We start from the raw sequence: 13,631 nt of genomic DNA, 5'->3' as shown, positions 1-13,631 counted from the left end.
TCTCCACTCCCAAACAGTGAGACCACGGTGGCCAGCTATTTAACTGTCTGACTGCTAAGGTGGAGTGTGTTGAATCTCAGTGGAGCTTTCTGTTCTACTACTGATCTCCAAGGCAAATGCTCTCTCTTTCCTTTTCTTCCAAATTTCCACATGTATATCTGTCATCAAAGAGCTAAAACAGCATATGTGTCCCTGTTCTCCTGGGAACACTGAACCTTATCAGTTTTGTTTCTGTTTGGAGATACTAGGGGCAAATTTTACATATAATCAAGGCAGAGAACAGAAGTGGTATAGAGTGTCATTTGCTTCACTGTCTTGAATAGAAATACAGCATTAAATTAAGGGTATAAAGAAAAAAAAGTGCTTCCTCCCATCAAGCAATAATAATAGTTTTAAAAATTCGTATCTTTTACCAAAATAAAAAAAAAAAAGAAAAATTTTACCGAAAGAGGCAAAAGAGAAAAGAAAGTATAAGCAAATAGCATCAAATTCAAGCAAAATAGGCATCAAAAAAAGGCAGCCATATATGCCAGCACTTACCATCACAGTCGCAGCTGCCGCAGCTGCCTGGGCTGCCACTGCAGCCTGGTTGGCTTGGTGTTGCGCCGCTTTGATTTTGGCCTGCAAATGTGCAGGAGGGTGAAAATACTTGCATTTCTCCCTCATGCAACGACCTTTTATGTAATCCATACACACGGTTACGGTGTTGTCGTTCGTGTCAATCATTGTGCTGTCTGCTGGATGCGCAAAGCGGCAATCAGTCTCTCCACGTGCACAGTTTCCCCGCTGGAACTCCCTGCACACCTACGTGCAAAACAACACATGTTGCAGGGGTAGAGCTCCGTGCAAGATGAAAGGGCAAGGAGAGCCCCGTGCCCCCAAAAGACAGATCTGCCGCTTTCCCCAGTTAGTTCAAGTTTTACAGAAAATTCAATTTATTAAACCCTTCATCTTCTGGTGGGAGAGGGAAATGCATCTATTTTACCCTTACGTTCTTGGCTCCTCGGGTAGCTCTGCAGTACAGTGGCTAAATGAACTTGACATGCAACAGAAGAATTCACAAGTGCCTTTCCTTTGAAGTAACTACCCCTGCAAAACTAGCTGGGAATGACAAAATATTTCCTCCCTTTCTAACTACACTTTATATTCTTGCAGGCTGACTGGTAGGGAAGGAGTTCCTCTTGCTGAAACTCAGGGAAGATACATGTCAGATGCACTGTATTTTTTATGGAGTCTGCAAACAGAATTGAGAGCCTTCTTAAAAATAATTTTCAAATATGAGGAGAATGAACTTCTTTTCCTAGGAAGAAATGTGCTGTAGAGACTAGTGCTTAGGCTGTTGGGAAAGGGCATTCATTTCTGCAAGTCATTTGGCCTTCTTATGTCCTTGGATCTCACAGATTCCACTGAGTCCAGCCATGCAGAGATCCATCAACACCTGGGATGCTCTGCACCTAACTGGGGGTTTGTCCCTTCCACCTGCTGCAACGTTGGTAACATTCAACATGTCTATTTGCAGCTGAAGCATGAAGGGCTACACCACTCCCCTAATATTGATCCATAAGGCTACAAAATTCCCTTACTATCAGTGCAGAAAAATCAAGACAGAATTAATACTGAAATAAAAAATATGCTTGTTAGATATTTCATCAAGGCATGTATACTTGAGGTATTTTGGAGGTAATGAACTTTAAAAAAGATGAAAATTCATGTTGATGTCTATTAAATTTAAGCAAATGTACTACCTTAAAAATAACAGTGTTTAATTACCACTGGCTGCAAGCGCAGAAATCCTGCCTGGTTACAAATTTTTTTACCTGTAGCAACTAAATTTAAGCCTAGATTTAAACCAACAGCTTTTCCCTCCAGGATCTTTCACACAGCCTAACAGAGGATGTATTTCTAGTCACAGTGGTGTCTACAGTACCTCCAGTTTATCAGTCCTGAGGAGCTTCTGGGTAGCAGTTGAACTGGGGACTGAAACCGGTGGACTTCCAGGAACAATGACAGGCGGTGTGGGTAGGATCTCAGTCGGGACTAAGCCAACTCCCGGTGTTACTGGCGTTAGGTAAGGAGCAAAGCTAATAGCCGTGTTCGTTCCTATTGTGGGACCCACTGGAAATGTGGGCTGCAAAAGGAAAACACAGACCGAGATGAAAAAAAAGGCCCTTAATCAATAGCTTACTAGTTGTCTTTTGCTTGTTCTTTCTGGCACTGATTCATTTTCTTAATGAAAAAATTTCAAACAGCTGGCAAAACACACAGCATACTCTTCTTTTAATCATGTAACACACTGGAGCAGCACACGGAGAACTGCCTTTTTAACACTATTATTGGAAAAGAGTCTCCTGATGCAAAGGAAGCCATACTTTTAACCTGAATCTCCATGGAGGTCCAGCTTACATTGCAGGTTTATTTACACATCTAAATGTAGAAATAACATAGACTTTATTGCTTTTTCTCAGTACCTGTTTTCCTTGGGAAAACAGGCTATTTTTCAAAGTACCAGATTTCATAGGTGAAGCATTATTAACTATATTAAAGTCATATTTCTAATAAGAGTTTACACAATGAGGTCTTTGGCATGTAACTTCCATCTGTTTGCATACTGTATTTTGCCACCTCCTGTAATATGTTACTGTGGCTCATACATTTAAAAAACTCACCTTTGCAAATGTTTGTGTGCTCAGCTGTCACCAGTGGCAGGCAGAATAAATACTATAATCTCAGCTGGACACAATATTTAGAAAGGGATTATTCAGGCTTTGCTAGAGTTCATCATATGAAAAACTTTGATTGGAGGAAATGATATGGGTCTAAAAATCTTGTTTCATGCCTTCCTACAGTGAGTAAGTGAAGTCACGACCAGAAGAAAGAACACTTGTGTGATGCTAAAACGCAGCCCTGATGAGGCAGAATAGTGGGTTTGTTACCACCAGCTCCACAGGGGGTGGAGGCAGAACAACACCATGGTCAGATCACACTCAGACCTGGAAAGTGCTTTAGTTCTGCAGAGCTGATGTTTACCCCAGAGAATGAAGCTATAATTATAAATGAGAAAAAACCATGCAGAAGAACAGGACACATCTCAGATTAGCTTTGTCAGAAATTAAGTTTCCAAATAAGCCAGCAGCTAGAAACATAACAGCAAAATACTAAGACTTCAAACCAGTTTTTAACAAGGGAGGAGTGCCTTCTCATTTAGGTGGTCTGCACGACATACAATATGTAAAAATATGCAAGAGACAGCAAAGGAGCTAGAAGGGTGGGGTTTTTTTCTGTTTTGTTTTGGGTTTCAGTTTGTTTGGGGTTTCTTTTTTCCTTTGGAACCAATTACTAAATTGTAAGTGAAGGTAACTTAGTACAAAGATGTTTTGAGCATGCAGATTAGCCAGGATAAACAACTGTATGGAAATGGCATCTACCAGCCCTAGAGAGTTAAAAATGTATGACGCTCTGGTTTTATCAGTGATCAAAACTGCTTGATATCAAGCAACCCAGTTTATATGTCAAATGTGAGCTAAATTCTTAAGAGCGTAATAATGAACATTTATATGAAACAATGGCTCGACTATGTTGAGGACAATATGTGTTATGTGAAATACAAATAACAGCTTTGTATCAGATATAATTTTATGAATAAATCCACATGTCAAATAACTTCTATAGAATTTTCTTTCACTTTTTATCCATTTGGTCAAGGCTGAGTCATCTTAATCTGGCAATTTATGCAAGACAGAGAAATAAAACCTGGCATTTTTATCACAGCAATCAGTACAGAAGACATTACGTCAATGAAATTGTAAAGTTCAAATGACGAAATGGGCAAGAAGAAAAAAGTATAATTTTCCACTTGAATTTTTCTCATAATACTAAGCAGTGGAATCTATTGCTTCATCCAAACTTTTTCAGATGAAAACTCAAGCAGTAAAAAACCCACAAAATATCAAAACACATTAGGCAAACATAACCAAGATACAATTTGATGAACATGTGAAATTCAAGGAGTTCTGACACCCAATTCCCAATCACACCTGACAGCAGATGTTTTAAGTACAAAAACACATTTGAAAAAGGCATCTGGGGTGAGCTTCCTGTGACCAAATACAGACATCTGTTTCTGAAATGCTTACACTTGACTTCTGCAGTAGCCCATGGAAAGACAAAGGCACTTAGAAAACCAAATGCAGATGTTTGAAAAAAGCCAAGCAAATGGTAATTAGGAGTGCCTATGTCTTTTGATAAACTATAAATGGACCTTGCAAGTCCAACACAGAAGTTGATGCCAACACTCCAGATGCCTCAAATTGGAAAAGAAATCCCACTCCAGTGGGATGCCTTACCCTAGGCATTTAGATTAAAAAAACATCATCAGCAGCCATGTGTGCAAAGTTTAATTCAGATTACGTGCCAAACCATGCTTTGGAAGTCTGCTACAGTGAGAAGCCCAACTGCAAGGGCAGCCCAGAGCAACTGATGCTGCTCATGTATGCAAGACTCTAGTTTCATGCCACCTTCTGGATTAGAAGTGTCCCAGGCACCATGAGCATCATCTTGAGACAAAATCACTGAGTTTGTGATGTGCACACACCACCAGTTCTCTGTTTATCCTGGGACACTTCAGACTCCAACAGAGTAAGAAAATGCTATCCAGAATGACATTAACCTTGGTTCCTGGTATTGGCACTAAATAATATTTGAAGCCATTCAAACCCATAGACTCCTGAGAAACCTGGCATTTCTACTCAAATGACTTACTAGCAAATTATTGTTGTTATTCAAATTTTCACCTCCAGAAAGATTATAGAGAAAAGCCTTGCAAACCTGTCACGAACTGAATGAAGGCGGAAAAGAGGAAAAAATTGCAAATTGTTTTGGGATAAAAGAAATATAAATCAAATCTACAGCAACACTCCATTTTATCTTCAAATGCAAATATAAATGCACATATCTCTAGCATCTCGGCAATTCCTTAAATCAACAGACAGGGACTATTTTTATTGCTACTAGTTTAGAGAACTTTTGCAGCTCAATATAGTCTTCAACTTTACTTACCATTAACACCATCAGAGAAATACACTTACCACTGGCTGTAGTGGTGTCCCTGGAAACATGAACTGCATTTGCTGGGCAAGCATTGCTGCTGCAGTTTTTTGCTGGATTAAGTTGTTCCTGCCATTGATTTCCAGTTGAGTTTTTAAATGTGTTGGTGGATGAAGGTACTTGCAGTTCTCCCTTGTACAACGACCCTGGAAAAAGAAGTCACATTAATCGGCCTGCTGCTTTTGATGATAGTTTAATGCCTGCGAGCAAAATATGATACTATAAACTAAGCAAGAACTAATGAAACGCAGGGTGTGTCCCGTGAACTGTCCTGTAGCAGACTGGGAGGAGCCGATGGCCTTGAGCTCTGCCTCAGCCCACCACCTCTGATTGATCATTTAGGCTATTAGCCACAGGAAAAAAAACCCAAACAAAACAGAAAGGCTTTGAATCAGCATTTTCATTGTTAAGCACAGATCACTGCCATACAATTAATGCTCTGAGAATTATCCAGACTACCTGAACTGCCTTTCATAGCATCTTTGTTAGAGTATCTGGTGTTATTGTAACATAAAAGTTTTTTTTATAAATTACATTACATTATGAATAACAAATTGAAACCTTCTTTTAGAGTAATGCAGCTTTTAAGTACATCATATTAAAAATAATTGTGTGTTCATGGCAGTAAGGATCTAAAGTGGCCACTCTGCTTGTCTTCTCTCATATGTTCACCCTTATTCCAGTTCACTGCCTTCTAGCCTCCTGTTTTTATTACATCAGCACAAGTTTGAACTATTTCCATTCAAGTATAAAAGAGGTAAAGCTGGTACTTTTACAGACTAAATTTAGAAGCAGTGCATGGAGCTAAATCTGAAGGTACACAGCAAAAGGAAAGCTCCCAATCAACATGAAAGCAGGAATTTTTAGACAGTAATGAGGTAATAAGAGACAACAAAAATATAGGTGGGCTGTCATCTCTGAGGTGCCTTGTGTTGGAGGAGATGGACAGCTCTACAAGCTGTGTATGCTTGACCACAAATGCAGGTAGAGTGGCATAAGACGCACTGATACATTTTCCCTCAGAAAAGTAAATTGCAGGGTGCATCAGGAGGTTTTGCAGCTGCAGGGCAGGACCTGCTGAGATCAGAAGCTCCTTGATGACAAGGCTCACAAACAATCACAGAATTTTAAGAGCTGTAACCAGAGGACCTAGAGCGTTAGTCAAAATGCATTTGATACGCTCAACTTGTATAAGGTAAGTTTCCAAATTGAGATGTTTTTAAGAAATGCTTTTTAGACTTTCGATTCATTGGTATTAGGGCTTTACTATCCATAGCAAAGCAGGAATATCTTCCTATAGCCAAAAAAGCATCAAGATCCCTATACAAGAACATCACACAGTACAGACATACACTGGCTCTGTGTATGCATGCCCACACACATACAGCTACAGACCTTTCAGTAGGCTTTGAATGTCCCCAAACAACAGTGTCACACTTTTTACTTAGACACCAAAACACTGCTGATTCTGCCTCTAATCTGCTTTAAGGATGTAAGAACTAGCTGTACAGGAATGAGTTAAACATGTTCAGGAAGGTTCTCCTGCATTGAGGCTAATAGGAATGCAAACAGCTATTTCCACGCTATTTAACTATTGAGAACAGCCCTTTCCTGAACTGCCCCTGGCCACTGCTTGGGAGTATACCAAACAGCAGAGGCCAGAAAACATCAAGAAAGCTAAAAATTTAAGAAAAAACAATGGTCTCAATGCTCAGGAACAATGGTCTCAGTGCTGTTTTAACCTGCTAGTATAGATGCAGCCACTGTCATGACATCACACCTTTCCTTCTGTTGAGTAAATCCCTAATGCTACCTGGTTTAATGAAGTCCACAAAATGAATGTTATTTTGTCAGCTGGCATGAGCAGAACGAGAAATAGTCATGATTTGATGGACAAAAAAGAAGGCTGGCTCTTTCATTTGGCAGGGACAAGGCCTTTGCCTTCATAATGTTAAACTGGGGAAGGCTCAGCACAGGCAGTGACCATATGCTTCTGTGTTGGCTGATGAAGCTAACTGATTTAGACATTTTTAACTGAGATCTATTCTACCTTAATCTATTTTGTATATGAATGGTTCATACAGCAAATCTAAAAATTAAAACAGCAAAATCACATCAAACTACTGTACCTGATGGAAATATCTACCTGTCGAAACTAAAATGCTCCTTAAATGAGGATTGAGAACAATTCTCCACCACAGTGGCTTCTGAAGTACCTCAAACCTGAAGAGTGCCTCCAGTCTTACCTCTGAAAGCACATAACTACTGTATACCACCACTTCAAGATCTGCAAAGCAACTCACAGTGCACAAAAGATTGGTTATTTCTGAAAACTTTCTAAATAATCCAACCATACAAAAATGTAGTGTCCTCTCTAACCTTATTCAAGTCTGTGCCTCGTTTACTAGCTTTTTGAGCTCCCAGTTAGCAATGAACGTACGTACTATAAAAGAGCTGTGTGGTCCTGCTATGCTGCTATAGAAAGCCCTCTAAACAGATCAAGCCTTGTTGAAATTAAATGACCCAAAATAAACTGCAGTGGAATGAGCACTGAAAATAGTGAGGAGATTAATCCAGCCCTCACTATCAAAATTAAATAAATTCTGAGATCAGCTTTTACTTTTTGGACCTACAATGGTAGCAGGAAAACGCCTATAAGCGTTTTCATTCCTTTTTTCCCAAATGCTTCATGTCCCAACTACTAATCACTGCACAAACAAAAATTCAAACTTGTAGTATTATTTCAATCAAATGGGATCCTGATTTTTTTTTGTTTATTAGAAAGTCAAATATGAAGTCCAATGGACATGTCAGCATATATCAACCAAACAGCAGAACTGTACACAACACATAGGTATATTCAACACATTGGTTGGGTCAATATCAATAAGAGTCCACTTCGGATTACTGCAAAAAACTACTATGCTAGCAGGCCACACGATCACAGATACAGAGACAAAGCTGAGTACTTTAACTTTAGGCTGCATCAGTATCAAGCCTCTGGAGAGAGGTTCATCCCAGCTCTTAAAACTACTGCAGTTTAAGAGCTGCTCTGCAGACATTGAGTCCCTCTGGCGCACGATGGCACAAACTCAGCAGGACAGGGCAGGTGGCAGGGAAAAATAATTGCTTCTTACAACTTTTCACCTGCTCCCAGATACAAGTTAGAGTCCTGAAACTGAGGGCACAGACAGATTGGTTTGAAACTGGGTCCCTAGAAACTCCTGTCATCCATGAAGTGAAGGTTATCAACAAGTACATCATAAGTGGTTGTGCACTTCTCATGGGAGTTCATGCGAAAAATTCACACGGAGCTGCCTCCTTACCTGCAATGGATAGTAACAATGAACAGACATCAGATTAAATTCCGAGCAGTCTGTTACTCCCCTCATCCTGGAAGGATGGAACCTAACTCTGATCTTTCATTTCTCTGCCTTTGTCCTCTACAGCTAGCCTAATGCACAGCACTACATTTCAGTTGGGTAATGGAAAGTTTTAGCAAAAAATTACTTTTCTACTGCTAATTATCCAGACTGGAAACATGTTGTGGCTCGTGTTGGGCTGTGCCACAGGCTTCATTCCAGTGAAGCAGTGGGAAAGGGAAAGGGTGCATCAAGGATCTGGGGACTCAAAGGGCTTCAGTGCCCATTACTCGGGCACGGCAAGGAGAAGCTCTGCTTCTGCCAGGGCAATGGTCTTGGGAGCTGCTACCTGACTGGCTTAATTTCAAAAACACATCCCTTCACAAGCCATGTCACACCACTAACTTTTTTTTTAAAATCAATAAGTTTTTCTATTAAGAACAATAGATAGTTTGTCTAAGATCAATCGCACAAGACAGCCCACAGACTAGAGTATATTAAAAAGCTAGGTACGTGCTTTGAATTTTAAGATAAGCAAAATGAGGTAAGTTCAGAAGTAACACCCCATAACTTTGCATATTAACATACTATGAACCCATTTCCTGTCTACAAGTTGTACAGCCATGTCTCTGTCTTGAATATTTTATAAATACACAGCTTTCTTCAGTATTTTACTATTGCTCTAACAGTAACAACAATAATAATAATTCATCCAGGCTTGGAATTCCTTATGCCTAATAATGAGTTAGCTTTTACTTACCAAAATTACCTTTATCTTTCATAAAAATGTTTGCATAGAAAAAAAAAAAAGCAAAACAATGTTTCTTTTATTTTTTAAGCCAAGAATCAATTAAAGCATTCATAACGATTTCACTCAGGTACTGATTTCAGGCAATATATTGATGCTATGAGCAGGCAATAATACAGCATGCCTCCCCTACCTCACAGCACGACCTAACATCTGACACAGGACATCCCATCACCTTTAAAAGACAGGTTATCTGATGAGAAGCAGAAACAGGAAGGCCTGCTGCCTTGCAGATGTTTGTCTCTTGTTCTGAACCTCGCTCCCCAGGGTGCTTCCAGCTCCCTCTACCCACCTCTGTTCTCCAAAAACTCCCAGCTTCCTACCGTACCCCACCTCCATCCTTCCTTCTCCCCCAGAACACCCTCCCACCCCTCCTAACTATAGACCAGGAAACAACTCATACGATAAATATAACTCGCTTGAGACTTGCATGTCCTGAAGAGCCAGCCAAGATGTGAATGTGGCTGGCAGACCACACTTGGGTGTGGCTAAGTGCCCACTCCAGCCTTTTCCTTAATAGGGTAGTACTTTGGATCTCTCTCTTGTACCCAGACACTGATTTTTGCATAACCAGTAAGAACTTTAAGATATGTCTTTGAGATGTCTGCTTCTAGCAACTTTGCTTGAAATTGGCTAGGATGTTCAAAAGTTATTAGGGTGAGAGGATGATGCTGGCAAAAATACAGATAGTGCAATTATGCAAAACCTGTTTCCTTAAGAAAACAAGCTAAAATTAACAAATGTAGATGAAATTGTATGATCTCTCAGGATTAAATATGCAGTCTAATGGGGGGGGGAGGAGGAAAGTATATGACTTCCAAGACATGAATGGTTTAAGAAGGCATCTGAGTAACCGGTTATACAAAGGAAAAAGGGTTTTCTGGTTTCCAGCTAGACATTCTAAGATCCAAACATTTGCTGGAATTAGAAAAGACACACACATACACAGACACAAATTTTTAAAAAGTAAAAATCACCTGATGCCACAACTACCTCTCCTACTGGAAAAAAATATTGCAATTTTCTGCATTATGCTGCATCAGCAAACTTGCACATGCCTGTAAAGATATCAGAACACATTTTAATAAACTTGCAACTGTGGGCATGCTGCTTAGCTAGACATCACCTGCTTGGTGTTGATATTAGATACCTGAACATATTACATACTGTTCAAACCTCGCCAGAGCAAGAGCTAGCACAGGCTGCTGTCCGGGGTGGTGGCGGCATATGGCAAGAATAGCCACAGAGACAGCAATGTCAGCAGCTGTGGAGGTACCTAAGTTGTAAATACTTCTCTGGAAGAGTTTCTGACGAGCAAAAACTGTTTCTTCTCCTTTGGCAGTCCCTCAGCAAACGCTGGTTGGCAACGTGTGTGGCCTCACCCAATCTATTTAACAATTTCACCATTGCATAAATCAGGAACTTCTCAATTCCAATAATCCTGTACTCCCTGAGGCTAAAAACAGACCCAGTCAATGGGACGGCAGGTATTTTGAGATACTTAAGCTTCTGTTCCTGTGCATTGACAGCCACACCAACTCTACCACCCCAAAACATCCCGTTCAAAAGTTATTTTTCAAATGCAGAAATACCAAAAAGGGAAAAAAAAAACACTAAGGAAAACACTGACTGTGTATTCATATGCAGAGAGGGATGATTCCTCTTGTTCTACAGGACATGCATGTATTCATTACCCTATATATTTTAGTACATGAGAGCTCAATCATTAGCAGCACTTTCATCATTCACGGAAAACCCCAAGACTTCAGTTTGGACTGAGTTAAAAAGTATTTTCCATCTAACATCACAATCCATGAATTCCATTTTCCTATGCAGGTCAATCTGCTTCCTAACTTCTCTCAGAAAGCAAAAAACCAGACATCACAGCTACATTAAAGTATTCCCTCTGTACTTTCTGTGAATATGCACCATCTCACACAATCTGTAGGACTACACATGCTTCTAGAGTTATGCATATGTGCAAAGACTTAGGGGATTTAGTTAAACCTTAAGAATGACTAGTCATAGATTTAAAAAAATGTAACTTAGCATTTTATTTCTTCCTTAAGGCATAACAAAAACTTTCAAATTTTTTTAAAATTTTGCATAATTCCACATCTAGAGTATGCTGACTTGCAAATAGGCATGCTTATCAAAACATAATTCCTCTAGACTAAGCAGAATTGTATCTAATTTTATAGAAAGAAACATAGATCAGAGTAAGACCTCTTATCTTGAAAATGAGACATGTTTGAACTATTTGTGAAATGCAAAAATAATTTCAAAAGAACCAAACTGTACTAGTAATAGAAACATTGAGCTTTTGATGGAGAGTTTGAATACCTCAGACTTCACTATTTGCCATACATCTTATAAACACAAAGACCTGAAGGAAAAAATGTACTTCATAAAAACACAAGCATCTCTTATATTACATTTGAAATAGTTCAGCTCTTGGATCTGTTTTCCTGGAAAAAGACACAAACAAAAGTCACCAACAAAAACAACTTAAAAACTTTGCTGAGAATTTAGTTCTGTATTTCCAAGGCCACCTTGCAAGTCCACCCACTGAAGTTAGTGAGCTTGCATACATATTTATACGCACCTACACACTTCCGTTTCAAGAAAAGTAGAAGGCAAATTCACTTTCTAAAGCAGAAATGAAAAAGAAGGCAAAAAACTCTCAGGTGACTTCAGTCTGATTCTGTTTCCAATAAGCTAAGAAAACCCATTAGCTACTCTTTTAATGACTTCAATTTTTTTTGCAAGAAACTGAAAGCTGGTAAAATAAAAATGAATCATTTTATTCATAAAGTTAGAGAACAAGAACTGCCTGTAACTGACAGAAAAAAATAGAAAAATATTGAACAAAAATGGAAGCCTTACAAAAAGATGGAATGTCTAAATGATATAAGAGTCTTACCACTAAAGACTTAATAGAAGATATTTATTTAAATAGAAAAAGACAAAATGTTCTACTGAAGAGCACATTTGCAATGCACAAAGAGCTCTGAGTCTCTCAAGATGCTCTTTCAAACAAATGTTGAGCATAGCTATAGAGAATGGTTTAATAATTTGCCTTGGAATATCAAGGGGCGTGTACTCAATATTAAATTGCTCAGAAGAGAAAGAACTCAAGCAGATATTGCAGATGCCAAAAAAAAAGACATTTATGAAATTGTAAGTCGTTTGACGAACATCCTTGAGATTATCCTAACAAATAAGAAAAGAAAATTCAGAGAAACAACAGTTTAAACTAATATCAATTTATTTTATTTCTGTGTTTACTGCCTTGAAAATAATTTGAGAATAATAGGGCAATAAACATTATTTCTTCCTCAATTATGTAGCTCCTTTTATTTTTCTTGTCCCATTTCCCCCACATACTGGCACTCAAAATCAACCAGTTATTTTTATCTTAGCTTCAAGTTTGTCTACCGGCATTGATCAGTAGTACATCACAAGCAACTATGGACAACCCTTGAAATAAATCTTTACTCTAATGCACACAGACAATTTTCATGGAACAAGAGGCAGCCGACACGCAGTATAGGGGAAAAACCCTATGGAATGAACATAAATAAAGCAGAGGGAAACATGACTTTGTGTAGATAAAATTCCTGAAATGTCTGATTTCTATTACATGGGTGGTGAGACTCGTCACAGGGTGTAGGGCTCCAACAAACACACAGCTCCTCCTGTGGGAGGACTAGATGCAGCCAAGCATGGGACTCAAGATGGGTTTCAATAGCAGAACAGTGATCTAAGCCCTCCAACTCTGCCCAGTCAGAGAAGTCAATGCATTCACGGATTCCTGCATTATAGAAAACATGTCTAAAACCTTTATAGAGTCTCACAATACAGCATTACACACAGTTAACTGACGGCCGGGCAGCTTTAACGCACCTGCTCATCTCAAGGATTGAGTGTTTTCGTGGAAGACAGATGACAGCTGTGTAAAATTGCAGGTGGGACCACACTGTAAGTCAAGGTGACACAGATTTCTGCTGGTAAACAACATACTCCACCATTAAATTTAACTGAAATATAAAAGAAGATAAGACCTTGGGAAGAGGCAATTTTCTTCAAATTTTCTCAATATCTCCAGAGCAGACAAAAATAACCATTCCAGAAGTAATGCTAGTAAAGTTGTTTGACTGCAGGTCAGCTGGCAAGAGGAAAGGCAACAGCAGTGCAGCATAATGGCAAAAGACTGAACAAGAAGATGGGCAGGGTGTGGCACCACTTCCTGACCTACCTCTTTCCTCATCTCCTTTACAATTCCCATAAAAAGCCATCAAGTACTCTGACTTTAATGCAAGCTTGCCCATGAATAGGACTGAGATTAAACTCCTTTG

The 13,631-nt window shown here is 39.2% G+C and overlaps 1 protein-coding gene across 1 annotated transcript in view; it reads right to left on the bottom strand.

Annotated features, from left to right (window-relative positions):
* MBNL2 (muscleblind like splicing regulator 2) overlaps positions 1–13,631 on the bottom strand; it is a 109,195-nt gene that overhangs the window by 29,393 nt on the left and 66,171 nt on the right. The window contains 3 exon segments of the mRNA XM_027741035.2: positions 541–804; positions 1,928–2,128; positions 5,085–5,249. Of these exon segments, the coding sequence (XP_027596836.1) occupies positions 541–804; positions 1,928–2,128; positions 5,085–5,249 (630 nt within the window).

This window comes from Pipra filicauda, unplaced genomic scaffold (assembly GCF_003945595.2).
Source record: "Pipra filicauda isolate LSUMZ 115617 unplaced genomic scaffold, ASM394559v2 scaffold24_size8852520_pilon, whole genome shotgun sequence".
Taxonomy (NCBI): domain Eukaryota; kingdom Metazoa; phylum Chordata; class Aves; order Passeriformes; family Pipridae; genus Pipra; species Pipra filicauda.
This window is presented reverse-complemented; position numbering and strand designations above follow the sequence as displayed.